Consider the following 13,829-nt stretch of genomic DNA (forward strand, 5'->3'; position numbering starts at 1 on the left):
AATTTTTAGCAATGCTGATATGAACATTTTAATATAAGTGTCCTACTTCATTTAAGTGTTGTTTATCTATAGGGATATATCTAGGAGTAGAATTGCTGGGTTAAAAGGTATGCATTTTTTTCAGCTTAAGAAGATAATGCCCAAACTTCTTTCCCAAAGTTGTGTACCAATTTATATTCCAACCAGCAGTGTATGAGAATTTTTGTGTTCTATACAATCATGATATTTTCTCACTTTATCTTCTCAAACACTATGGGATAGGTAATATTATCTCCATTTTACAGATGTGGAAACTGAGGGCCAGAGGTGTTAACTTGCCAGAGTTCACATAGCTAGTGATAGCAGAGCTAGATTTTGAACTTGGATCTGACTCAGGAGCAGACACTTAAAATTTTACTTGTTACTATTTCAGGACATTATTTGGAAAACAGGGATTGCCCATAAAGACTCAATATTCATTCACTATGTCTTTGATTAAAAATGACAGGGAGAGGTCTGTACCCTTGTGAACCTTCCATTTTAATACATATTGAAGGAGTGGAGGTAGGTACATAGATTACAAGAGCTGAATAAAAAAAAAAAAATACTGGGTGTGATATATGCTATGAAGAAGAAAAAAGGGGCACTGCTGAGAAGAAACTATATGTTGGGTGGTCTGGGAAGGAGGCTACACTTGAGCTAAGACCTACAGTTTGAGGAGGCAGCCATCTTCAAAGTGTGTTAAAGACAGGGAATGGCAAGCAAAAACTCCCCCAGGAGAAAATACTTTAAAATCAACATTTCAGCAATAAAGCAGTATTATATCAAATTAAATATTTGATAGAACTCTTTCAGTAATTTTCTAACTTAAAGGATAGGATTTTGAAGGTGTATAAAAACTTCAAGGAAAATTAATAGAAATAATAAAGTGGTGTATGATTGGAAAAATACAGAGACTTCTAAAACAGACTAATATTTACTTTTTCTTTAATCATGTCAAATCTTACTATGTGTGGTAATAAAACATTGATGACAAATCTCAAGAATTCTGTGTGGATAATTTTCTTTTTCAAGCCTTCCTGAAAGGGCATGGATGTGTAAGTGGACCAAGGGGTGAAGAGGTTGCAATGGTAAAGCATGTACGGGAAGAAGGAACCTAGTATGACCCAGAGCATTTGATCAAAAGGAGTGGCTAGCTTGCACTGCTAATGTCCGTTTTTAATTGGAAAAAGAAAATTCTAGGTAACATAGAAACTGAACGATTTATTGGTCTGTTTTAACTACCCTGTCTACCACCATAGCCTCCAAATAAGCTCCTAAAGTTAAATAACTCGTATAACTCTATTTAGGACACAATTTCATATTAAACATTTTAATATGTTTATATTCCAGGTGGGTTATATCTGTACACTAGCAATTGTTTCTCCTCCGTAGGAGGTCTGATCCAGCTGTCTGTAACAGTCCTGTAGGGCAAAGAGTTTCACACACACTGTAGACCCTGGGGGAATTTCTACAAAGAGCAAAGAGATTTTAAAAAATACCCTCTGGTGTCATACACCGTGCAGAACTTCTGCTGTCATTTTTATGAGGACTGTGTCAGAAACCCTTAGCTTCTGTAGATTTGGAAGCAGAGGAAGGAGGGAAGGATGAAGCAAGGTAAAGAGTGAAAACAGCTGAGGAATTGGGAAGTTTGAGCAGGACAGTTTCTTAAGTTGGGTGATTTGTCTAATGTCTCCTTGCCCAAAATAGGTAACTTAAAATAATTCACCTTGGCTCACTGTAATATGTGGAATTCTACCATTTAGAAGATTCTCTGCATTGCCGCATTAATAGCTACATGGTTAGGGGTAAGTTAACCTGTCAAAAGACTGTTCGCACATTTGTTAAGTGGAGATTAGATCTATCTCTCAAAGATGTGCCAGTTCAGGGAAACAGGGTGTGAAAGCATTTAGGGAAGTGTCTGGAACACAGTAGGCTTTCAGTAAATGTTGGCTGTAATTAAAGGAAGCCAGAGAGATTATGAGGGTCTCCTATACTACGAATTCTTATTTTACCCCATGAGTAATGGATAGCCAAACCTAGATTATGTACAACTGTATTTTGTATGAAACCTTTGTTTCTTGACAGTAGAAAAACTACTATTTTGATGTATCTTGCAATATTACTTAGCACAAAAAATCTTGTGTATATCACAATAAACTTGAATTGGGTTGGATTCTATGCCAGGGTTCACCTTACCCCAAACATGCAAAACCAAATTATTGCCTAACCTATAAATCAATTCTTATCCAGAGTCAAACTCTTTAAAAGTCATGGAGAAAAAAATCATCCTTTTCCCTGTTATATTTTCCAAGTGTGTTTGTAGTTATAGGAAATAGTAAGAGAATTGCTCAGAAAAAGATGGAAGTAAAGTGTATTTAACTACTAAGGCAGATTGTTACACTGCTAAATAGGCTTTTCCATCTTGTTTTTCATTTAGTACAAATATTAATTGGGGAGAATTGAAAACTTCTGGAATGAATTATTGTTTCAGTTCTATTTATGTGTGATCACCCTTCATATTGAACTTGTGACCTTTTCGGTAGTTGTAATTAACAGAAATTTTTAGCATTTAGATGATATGGTCTGCCAGGATAATTTGAAATCGGATAACTTGAATGAGGGTAGACAGTTCTGTATATTTAAAAATTTCTCTGTTTTCTACCGTAGCTACTACCCTGTACATAGCATCTTCTAAATAAGTAGTTGTTAAATGCATGCAAAATTTTATAAGCTATTATCTGCCCCCCTGACATTGTTTTCCAGTTCAGGTAGTTTTTTTTTTTTTCTATTGCTTAAGATTATTTGGTAAGGTTGATTTACTGTGTAAAAAGTAACATCAGTTGTGATTGGGATCCAAATTTTATTTCATAGATCAAAATGCTAGGCTTCAGTGTAGTTCCCTAGTCTTCATTTGGCAGGGTAAGTGATTGACGCATATTTTGTGGCAGCCAGAAAATGATTAGCCAGTGCATATAATTTTGTCATATTGAAAAAATAAAGCCATCTCATATTATATCCTATCTTTATTCCTTTGCAGCTTTCTTCATCTTCAATAATTTTAGCTTTGTTTTTTTATGTAAACGAATACCTTATCTTACACAATCCTCACATTAACTATGTAAGTTAATGTATTAGTTTAATAACCACTTTCTAGTTGCAGAGATAATGCTAATAGAAAATTTTGTTTCCCTATGGACTTCCCTGGTGGTGCAGTGGTTAAGAATCTGCTTGCCAATGCAGGGGACACGGGTTCAAGCCCTGGTCCAGGAAGATCCCACATGCCATGGAGCAGCTGAGCCCTTGTGCCACAACTACCGAGCCTGCACTCTAGAGCCCGCGAGCCACAACTACTGAGCCCACGTGCCTAGAGCCTGTGCTCTGCAACAAGAGAAGTCACCACAATGAGAAGCCAGTGCACCACAACGAAGAGTAGCCCCTGCTCGCCACAACTAGAGAAAGCTCGCACGCAGCAACAAAGACTCAACACAGCCAAAAAGAAAAAAAAGAAAAAAAAAAAATTTTTGTTTCTCTAAATAAATGAACCTTAACACAGAAGCATGGATTCATAATGGATCCATAAAACATGACCAAGATTTAATGCAAGATATGTTTCAGAGATGCAGTGTGGGGACAAAAGGAGGAGTACCCTTAGTTGCAAGAGGAGTTAAGGGATGCTCACTGGCATGGGTTTTGGTCCTCCGTATAACATGGAGGACCTTTTTATAACATTCATAAAAAATGAATATATTTGGGTTTGAACTTCCCAGAAGGTGCCACAGGAGCAGCATTGACTGGGTACTGAGAGCAGGTACAGCCTCAGGGAAAATGCTGCCTTTGCTCTTATAGGGTCAACTGAGTGTGTAATCTTGTTCTTGTTGAGAAGTGGCTGGGCATTGAAAAGCCAGGCCATCTAGGAATAATTTTCCTACTAATCCTTTTGAAATGTGTAACTGTGAGTCACCCTCTTACATTTCTAACATGGCACTGAAACTTAAATTGCTGTATTATAATCAAGCTGTATCAGTTGGCTTGATAGTCAAGCCCGAGAAACCTCAGCTGCTCTGTGTGGCTGTAACACATTGATCTTTATTTACAGTCTTGAGACTCCAAGGAAATGGTACAGGTGGGCAGGGATTATTATCTCCATTTTACAGATTAGGACACTGTCACAGAGAGGCTGTGACTTGAAAAGAGGTATCAACCGTTTTTTTTTCTTTTTTGACTGGATTAAACAACTAATAGAGGCTTTTGGTATAGTAGAAAATGCCCTAGATAGAAGATAGAAAACCTACCTGTCATCTCTAGCCTCTACTATAAAAATACCAACTCTGGGAGGGCTGAAAAGTCCCTAGCATGGTTCTTGATAACACTGATTAATAAATATTTGTTTAATGAATGAGTGGAAGGATGTGGTTGTGGTTTATGCTCAGAAACTGCTTTTTGCAACTGTAGAATCTTCAAGTAACAGAAAAATATCAGAAGTTATTTTAAGGGACTGGAACATTTCCCTCTTCAAAAAGTGTCCATATTTGAGCATCCTTAAGTCTACCTGGAAACAATATTGTAGCAGCCATAGACCTAAAGAGATAGTTTGGTACAGCTTTGCTCAGTTGTTCTTTAAAGCACCAGTAAACCAAAATAAAAGCCCAAACATTTTCCCCTCCTCCCAAATTTTAAAAAATTATGTAGGTTACTGTCTTTTGCCTACTATGGCCTGAAATTGCTGAGCTAAGATACTTTTGCCAAGTCTTTACTAGTTTAACTGTAAAAAGAATAAATTTGTATAAAAATGAATATATTTGGTAATAGGCTTTGCCAGAAATGTGTTTTATTATATTCTAACTGTATTCAAAAGTTGCACTGTCTAGACAGTCTTGATTTTTCTTTGTACAATGATAACCACCTTTATTCAACTTTGGAAAAAACATGATCATAAATCATTCTGAGCACTGCACAATCATCTTTCATGGGTATTAACATCCTTGTCCAGTGATGTTGCAAAGGCCATCTACACTACTTTGTATACTTGAGATGATAGTCTTGTGGACTTAGTAACTGGGATGTCTGAAGAAAGAAAATAACTGCCATTTTAGTGTAATGTGTACCTAAAGCATTTATCAATGAAAAGTGTGTTGGTGTGCCCATGATGAGGATGTACACAGAAGACAATACTGCACTCTCGGTTACAGAGCCAGTGAAAGCAGTGTTAAGGTTTCTAATTGTAATTTTTTAAAAGCTTGGGTAAGTATTTTTTCCTAAAGCTTTATTGTTGTTCATCACTTTAAAAAGAAATCTGTCTTCATCCTAGGTTGTCTCTAAAATACTGAAGAAAATTCTGGTGTTAGGGAAGAAACAATAGCTTGATTTTTTAAGAATTTTTTTACTGAGAAATCATCAATAAGCCTAGCCTTTGTGTTTCAGTTGTATTTTTTTTTTAGGTCAAGCGGAGTATGAGTTATGACCTTTGATATGTAAAGGGTAATTTAAATCAGTGAATTCAAAACAAGTTAATTTTTGGATATTGGAAACTGAAAAACTAAAATTTCAAGACGTGTATTGCAGAATAAATCTAAAATCAGTTTACATTATAAAGGATTTTAATTACTAAGAACTTTATTTTTTTGATGGAAAGTTTTTTTTTAAATTTTATTTAAGAAATTTTTATATTGGAGCATAGTTGATTAACAATGTTGTGTTAGTTTCAGGCATATAGCACAGTGATCCAGTTATACATGTATCTATTCTTTTCAAATTCATTTCCCATTTATGTTACTACAGAATATTGATCAGTGTTCCTTGTGCTATACAGTAGGTCCTTGTTGGTTATCTGTTTTAAATATAGCAGGGTGTACAAATCACTCTCACACTTCCAATCCATCCCTCCCCTCTCCCCTTCCCCCCGCCCCCACCGGTAACCATAAGTTTGTTCTCTAAGTCTGTGAGTCTAGAATGTACCATCTTTCTGATCAGATACTTTTTTGATATTAAGTGTCCACTGAAACCTTTAAGAATTAAAAACTAATCCAAAAAAGAGAAACTGTTTCCCTCTCCTTTTCATTTAGAGGAAAGTTGTTTGTAGTACACTGACAATTTCTTTTTTCTTATTTGGTAAGAATTGGAGTAGTAAAAGTAATGAACTATAAAAGTGGCAACATCAGTATTTTACACACAGGGCTGATATTGAGAGGGGAGGTCTGATCTGGAAAAGTATGGGAGCTGTCACTTATTACTTATCACATACAGATGGTGTTTAAAGCTACAGGTTTGGTGAGAGGACCATAGGAGAAACAGAGAGAGTGAAAGAGATGGGTCTAAGACCAAGTATTGAATGGACTCTTACCATTTAACTGCTGGCTGGAAGAGGCTAAAAGAGTGTGGTATTTCAAAAAAAGTCTGAAGAAAGAGGGAGTTGTCAACAGTATCATGAGCTGTTTCAAAAGTCCTTTGAGACAGGGACTAAAAACTGTACATTAGATTTATTAGATTTGGTAGCAGAGAAGTCCTTGGATGTCTTAAAACTATTCCAGTGTTGCGGCATGGTGAAGCCAGGTTGGTGTGCCTTGTTGAACGTGGGGTAGTATTTCAGCACGTTTGGCTGGACGTTTGGAGGTGGGGTGTGTGGTGTGCAGCAAAAAGATAACTATGGTTAGAGGACAAAGAATGATCAAGTTGAGGTAGAAATTTGAATATACAAGGGAGAGTATCCACAGTGCAGAAATTCTCCTTTTCTCTACTCCCTGCAAAGAAATAAATGACCATGGAAACCAGAGTTCCCTTTCATTCTTTTATTTTCTGTATTCTCAGAAAAATGCTCAGCTACTCAGGTTTTCTTTCCCTAAGTTTCTCTTTTCATTCTTTTTCCATAGCTTCACCCACTAGCTCTTTATCCCTGGCCCCTCTCCTAATTTCCAGTCATGAATTTTTTAACAGCCTGGTGGAACTCTAATTGTTTCATGGCTCTTCAAATTCAGTATGTCCAACTGAATTAATCATTTTCTTTTTAGACTGATATAATTTATTAGTATCTCTATTTGTTTCATTAAGAAATCCTTCCAGTTACTGAGGGTCTACCTCTCTGTGTTTTCCATTGATTCCTCTGTCTCTTCCTCTCTTCCCCACTCTTGTTCTCATGCCCAGTCTTTTTTTTTTTTAGTTTATTTTTGGCTGCATTGGGTCTTTCTTGCTGCGCGCGGGCTTTCTTTAGTGGTGGCAAGCAGGGGCTACTCTCCGTTGCGGTGCGCGGGCTTCTCATTGTGGTAGCTTCTCTTGTTGCGGAGCATGGGCTCTACGCGCGTGGGCTTCAGTAGTTGTGGCACACGGGCTTAGTTGTTCCGCGGCATGTGGGATCTTCCCGTACCATGGCTCGAACCCATGTGCCCTGCATTGGCAGGCGGATTCTTAACTACTGCGCCACCAGCAAAGTCCCTCATGCCCAGTCTTAATCCTTGCTTTGTACACTCAGATTCACAGTGCTACTTTTTGAAAGATTATTTCCCCAAATAAATTTAAATTAGTTTGTTCCACCTCATTTAATATGGTGTTATCCAAAAACTCATGTTGTTATTTTTGACATTGTATTCATTATGTGAAAAACAGTAAAAAACACAAACCCATTATTTCTCTGAAAATGGTAGGTAGATTGAAGATTTTATTTTTGTACTTTTCTATCAGTATAATTTATAGTTCATAATTGTATATGTGAAATTTTCCTGGTAATAAGATTTGTATATAATATTTTGTGTGTGTGTGTTTGTGTGTGTAGACAAAATGCCATACTCAACAATTTCCTTATTTCTCTGAAACTAATGTATTTATAGAAACAAAATGTATTCTACCTTGGTTTCCTGTTATTTCAGGAAATAAATATAATTATAAACCCAATTTTATTTTACTTAAATCTATTGATTGAAATATAAAAAATAACATATTCAATTAATTTTTGAATTGTATTTTAAAGATGAATAACACTTTTTAAAATAGGGCTGTTGGAACATGGTAAGGAAGTTAAATTTTATTTGGATTCATCTTTGTTTTAAAATATGTTATACACGCAGAAAAATCTTACTGTGTTTTTTGAATATAGTTGTTCATAGTATAGTGGAAACTGGTATAATTATTGCTAGATCTTCAACTTTCAGGTGGAATTCTAATAAATACAGCAAAAATTTTAAGAAGCCTGCCTGCTTCTGAATTATTAAAAAGACACGCACATCAGAATTTAGCCTTGGAGAAAGTAGCCTATTAAGTACGCACATCTTCAGTTTTCTTTTAATAGAGATGGGAATAGAAATATCTCTCTGTGTATAATTATAGGCATTGTATTTTTTTGTGTATTATTATAGGCATTATATTTTCTTGTAATACTTGCAGGTTATATAATATTTTATGTTATTTTATAACTGAAGAGCACCAAATATCCTAGAGTGAAATCTAAGGAACTTCTGTCTACTTTAAAGTTGATTGAGTTAATAGGCAAACATTTTTGTTCTGGCTTTATTTGAATAATTGAACAGTTGAGCCATCAATTCTCTTTTTTTTCTTTTTTGGGGGCAGCGTTGGGGGAATTCATCAGTGATGTCCTACTGTATAGAACATAAACAACAGTGGACGTAAAGCCAAAGTGGGTTGCTGAGCTACACAGGCCCCTGGTTACATTTTTTCCTGTTTGTATGTATTTCTAACACATTTAACTATTACTGGTTTCCATGTTTATACCAAATTCTAAGCACGAAAGAGGGATAAAAATAGACACATGGACTAAAATGAGGAGTGACAGTCTGCAGACGGATACAAAAGAAGAGGTGGGAAAGACGACCAGAAATAGTCATTGCAAAAAGTATTTCATGGCCCAGCAATTCTTCTAGGTATATACCCAAGATAAATGAAAAACACATGTCTACACAAAAACTTGTGCACAGATATTTACAGCAGCATTATTCATAATAGCTAAAATGTAGAATAGGCCCAAATGTTCATCAGCTGATGAACAGATTTTAAAATGGGGTATATCCATACAACAGAATATTATTTGGCAATAAAAAAGAGTGATATGTACTATAACATGGATGAACCTTGAAAATGTTATGCTAAGGAAAAGAAGCCACACACAAAGGCCACATGTTGTATGATTGCATTATTCCATTTATATGAAATATCAGAAGAGCAAATCCATAGAGATAGAAAGTAAGTAATTGCCAAGAGCTTCAGAAAAGCGGAAATGGGGAGTGACTGCTCATGGGCATGGAGCTTCTTTTGGGATGATGGAAATGTTCTAAAATTGACTGTGGTGATAATTGTACAACTTTGTGAATATACTAAAAATCATTGAAATACGCACTTTAAATGGGTGAGTATGTGAATAAGAGCTCAATAAGGCTGTTTTAAAAAGTATAGAAGATTGGGGTGATTACAGAATTTTTATGAAGTGTTTTATATGCCATAAGCCTAGAGCATCCTTTTTAAAGTACAGTAATCATTTGATACAGTAGACAGTAGTTATGAAACTGTGCTGTAAGGGAAATTATTATGATTTATTTCTCTTAGGATCTGTTTTTTAAAGTTTGTGAACTATCAGAATTAGTCAACATTAAAGTTCATTTTTAAGTTCTTAGTAATCTTAAAATGAGTTATTTTCCATGTATTTCATGTAGTTGAAGTTATAGCTATGTCTTTTAGTGTAAACGTGGAGATTAGTTTAAAATTTGATTATTTAAAAGAGCCTAGGCAAAATAATTTCAAAAAATATACTTAAAGAATTTACTGCATCTAACTTATTATACTGTTTCTTCTATTGCTTAAAAATCTAAGAATTTGCAGTAGGTACATTATAAAAATATGGAATATAAGAGCTGATCTAGGTTGATAGCACTTTGAAAAGCCATATAGCAATAATGCATTAAGAGAATTAAATGAGTCTACTTGGCTAACAGAAGTCAAAGAAAAAAAGGAAGTTTGGATTATTACATAGTTTTTTCTCTGTTGTAACACAGAACTTGCTGCAGCTCATTTCTATGAAAAAAATTATATTCAGAATTCAGTAGAGGGTATAACCACTGAAAATGATTTCCTAAAAAAGTATTGTAGGATATCTAGATCACAGTGTTCAGGATTAAATGATAATTAATTTAGTTGCCTCTTTTTCATTTAAAGAATGAATGTTTGAAATATAGCTGTACTTTGTTCCCTGCTGTTGAGATATGGGTAGAGGAAGAACTATGGGGCTAGTGTTAGGGACAGGATTCTAGATCTAGAACATTTTCTATTTCCCAACACCCTTCCACCCTTCATGATCTGTTTAAGGCACTGCCACTGGTTTGGAAGTTTGTCATGTGCCTTGGGTGTGTTGGGACTGAACAAAAGTTGAGAGCCATGGAGAGAAGGAGAGAGAGAATGTAAAGAAGAAAAACTAAGAATTATAGAATCAGACATGAAACATAAAAGCCTTAGAAGGAAACACTAGTTGTGAAAATGCATTGTGTCAACCAGTTCACGTCTGAATCTGAGAAGAATTAGAAAGGAAAGAATGAAGAGTGCTGAGTGACTGAACTCAGGAGTGAGTAAAGGCAGGAGTTAGGGGTGAATCTTGGGATCCACGGAGTCCTGCTGTCAGGGACTATAAAGGGAAAACTGTTCACTGGTGACGAAGAGGAGTTTTATATTGTGAACACTGAAAGTCCAGATAGGGCAAGGGTGGCATCCAGGCAATATAAAGTTGTGGCTGGAGAGACAAGGTCTGAATTGACTGACCTGGTTAGCCTATACTTAGCAAATAGTATTCTTTGTGTTCTCCAGATACCACCAAAATGTAATTAAAATTTTAAATTATTAAAATGGGTTTCATGATAATTAAATTTTTAAAACTCTCAATCCTCAGGTAAAATATTCAGAAACCCTTGATTCTTGTAAATACACTAAGTGTATTTAGTGGCGTTTGTTTTTATCAGGTGATTTTTAAATTTTAAATAATTCTTAAGCATAATTCACATTTCCTCTTATAACCAGGAACCTTTTGAGGATGGCTTTGCAAACGGGGAAGAAAGTACACCAACCCGAGAGGCTGTGGTCACGTATACCGCGGAAAGTAAAGGAGTTGTGAAGTTTGGCTGGATCAAGGGTGTGCTAGTATGTACCTATAGACTTAATTTTAGAGTTATACATTTCTGTTTATTATACAGTCTTCCTAATATCATCATTCTCGAGATAATGCTTTCTCTTTTTTAAACTGTTTTATCTGATTGTTATGGAGGACCAAATTAATAACTTGTACCTCCTTTCCTTGTGGGTATTAAATTCAGTAAAGTGAATATATTTATTAATTTAATCAAATTATATTTGATTACTTCTAAGTTATATTTTATAACCTCTTCTGAATCTCACATATTGTCACTTTTCAAAAATTAAGTATGAAGCTATTAACTTGATGAGAGCAACACAATCAAGAAAGCTGGGCAGGTAATACAGCTGAAATATGCCTGCTTCCTTTCCTGCTACCGAATTGTCTTTTGAAGAGAAATGTATAGATGTTAACAAGCAACAGAATAAAGGAGAAATAAGTGTTGAGATCACTTCAGTAGACAGGTTTAGGTGATTAAGGTTCAGATTTACTGTGTTTACTGTGTCTTTTTCTGTGTTTGAATAGGCACTAAGGATCTGACCGGAGTAGAGAGTTTCACTGGGACTTTGGAAGCACTAATTTAGAGTTGTATTGACATTTAGGGGAGAAGTAGAGGGAAACATCCCAGTTCTAGTAGTGATTTTATTGTCTAATCAGTAGAGTGTATTTTAAGCTCTGAGTTGTATTGTTTGCCTATTCTTAGATTTTACTATTTTGGAAGACTATATTCTATGTACGAGCATAGTAAATAAAAGTAAAAATAAATTGAGGATGCTGTCTTACAAAGAGTAGGTTTTCGAAAGATGTGTGAACAGTTGGCATTTTGTGTTGACAAGATATTACATAATACTTAAATCCACTGTAGAAATCATGAAGTGAAGACGTTATAAAAGAATAAGTAAAAAACTGACTTGCATTGATAAGGGGGAACATAAACTCCTTTTTTTAGGGCTGAAGTCTTAAAATATTCCTTGTGCCTTTCTTGTTCTTTTGCTTCTGCTGCTTCAGATAAATGTGTGTGTATAAAGTACATACACACACATATACTCATATATTACCTTATACTTATACTTTAATTAGCTCACATTTAAGCTCTCCATAAAGCTCTTTAAAAACAACTGTTAAAGGGTGGGATAAGAGATTTGCAAGGACCTTCTATAGTTTAAAATGTATGTTATCCTACTATTGGCTAGTTTAGCATTTACTGTGTATTTAATTACTTTTCATCTGTGACTTGGCCTCTTTTTCTAGGTACGATGTATGTTAAACATTTGGGGAGTAATGCTCTTTATTAGATTGTCATGGATTGTGGGTCAAGCTGGAATAGGTAAGTGAAGTGACATACTGCTTGAGTCATTTGAGAATGAATAGGGAAAGTGGCTGTGTGCATGTGTAGTCTCTGAACCTCATAAAATTCAAGCAGTTGGAATCATTCTACATTATGTTCTCCTTTGTATCAGACTGTTGTCTTAATGTCACTTTTTTCATAATTCTGATTTGATCTAATATGAGATAAAAGTAACAGTAAAAGTACTTTATAGGTTAGTAAAAGTACTTATAGGTTAAAAAAGTAAAAGTAATTTATAGGTTATAATGTAAATTCAGTATACTTAGACTAACCAGTTCTAGATGTGGCAGGTTTAAATGAGAGTGTAAGTATTCTCAAGTCTCTTTTCTTTTTCGCTAAAGGTCTGTCAGTCCTTGTAATAATAATGGCCACTGTTGTGACAACTATCACAGGATTGTCTACTTCGGCAATAGCTACTAATGGATTTGTACGAGGAGGTAAATTCAGTCTTTTTACATCATCAGCATTGGATTACTGACACTAAATAAATTGAGATTTAAAAATATCTCTAATTATTTTTTACCTTAAAGAAGCAACATATCAGGTTCTATATAGGCAAGAAAGTTTCTATCAAGTACTTTTTAACTAATATTTTGAATATAAAATTTTAAATTGATCCATACACAAACATGTATGCTTCAGATTGTTCAGGGTGTTCAGTGTGTTTGGTAGCAAGAATGGAGCTCCTAACTAGGTTTCTTCTCTACCAAGGCACCCCTTGTTGCCTTCTCCCAGGCTTCAGCCCTTGGATCAGTGGTGTGCATCCTGCATTTGGTCAGTACTGTACAGGTGTAACCTCATTCTTCCCCACTGAAGGAAACTTGGGCAGAGTTCTTTCCTCATGGTCTAATAGCTTGTGTGAGTTACACCTGGGACTCTGAATCCATGCCCTCAACTCTAGCTCTCTTCTCTGGGTACCCTGAGGCCTATTTTATTGGAGCCCACAAGACCTGCCTTGTGAGGTTTTACTCTTCCCAGGGAGAACACCCAGGACACCAGGATAATGGCCTTGGGACCCCTGAGAACAAGAAGAAAAGAAATCCATTTTCCAAACAAAAACTCATCATTCAGCTGGAGTGAGGAGAAGATCCTAAGAGAAAGAAGAGAAAATGTATACCAGCTCCTGTAAATTTATCATAGCAGATCAACTGAGAAAAGAATCTACCTGTTCCATCTGCCTCAACTATTTTGCAGATCTGTATTTGACATTATATACATGCAATTTCTGCTTTTTCTGCATTAGTACTTGGAGAAAGAGAGAACCAGATTGAGCTTTTCATTTTTCCCCAGTCGTCTTCATATTTTTTTATATACCAGAGGATTCAGACCACTGCGGCCCTCAGAAAA

At 35.5% G+C, this 13,829-nt stretch overlaps 1 protein-coding gene across 2 annotated transcripts in view; it reads left to right on the forward strand.

Annotated features, from left to right (window-relative positions):
* Positions 1-13,829, forward strand: part of SLC12A2 (solute carrier family 12 member 2) — a 115,088-nt gene that overhangs the window by 22,390 nt on the left and 78,869 nt on the right. For both annotated transcript variants that reach the window (XM_082380695.1, XM_082380696.1), the window contains exons 2-4: positions 11,023-11,142; positions 12,386-12,461; positions 12,824-12,919. In XM_082380695.1, the coding sequence (XP_082236821.1) occupies positions 11,023-11,142; positions 12,386-12,461; positions 12,824-12,919 (292 nt within the window). The remainder of the gene's footprint in view (positions 1-11,022; positions 11,143-12,385; positions 12,462-12,823; positions 12,920-13,829) is intronic.

The sequence above is a fragment of the Balaenoptera borealis genome, assembly GCF_965194805.1.
Source record: "Balaenoptera borealis genome assembly, chromosome: 2".
Taxonomy (NCBI): domain Eukaryota; kingdom Metazoa; phylum Chordata; class Mammalia; order Artiodactyla; family Balaenopteridae; genus Balaenoptera; species Balaenoptera borealis.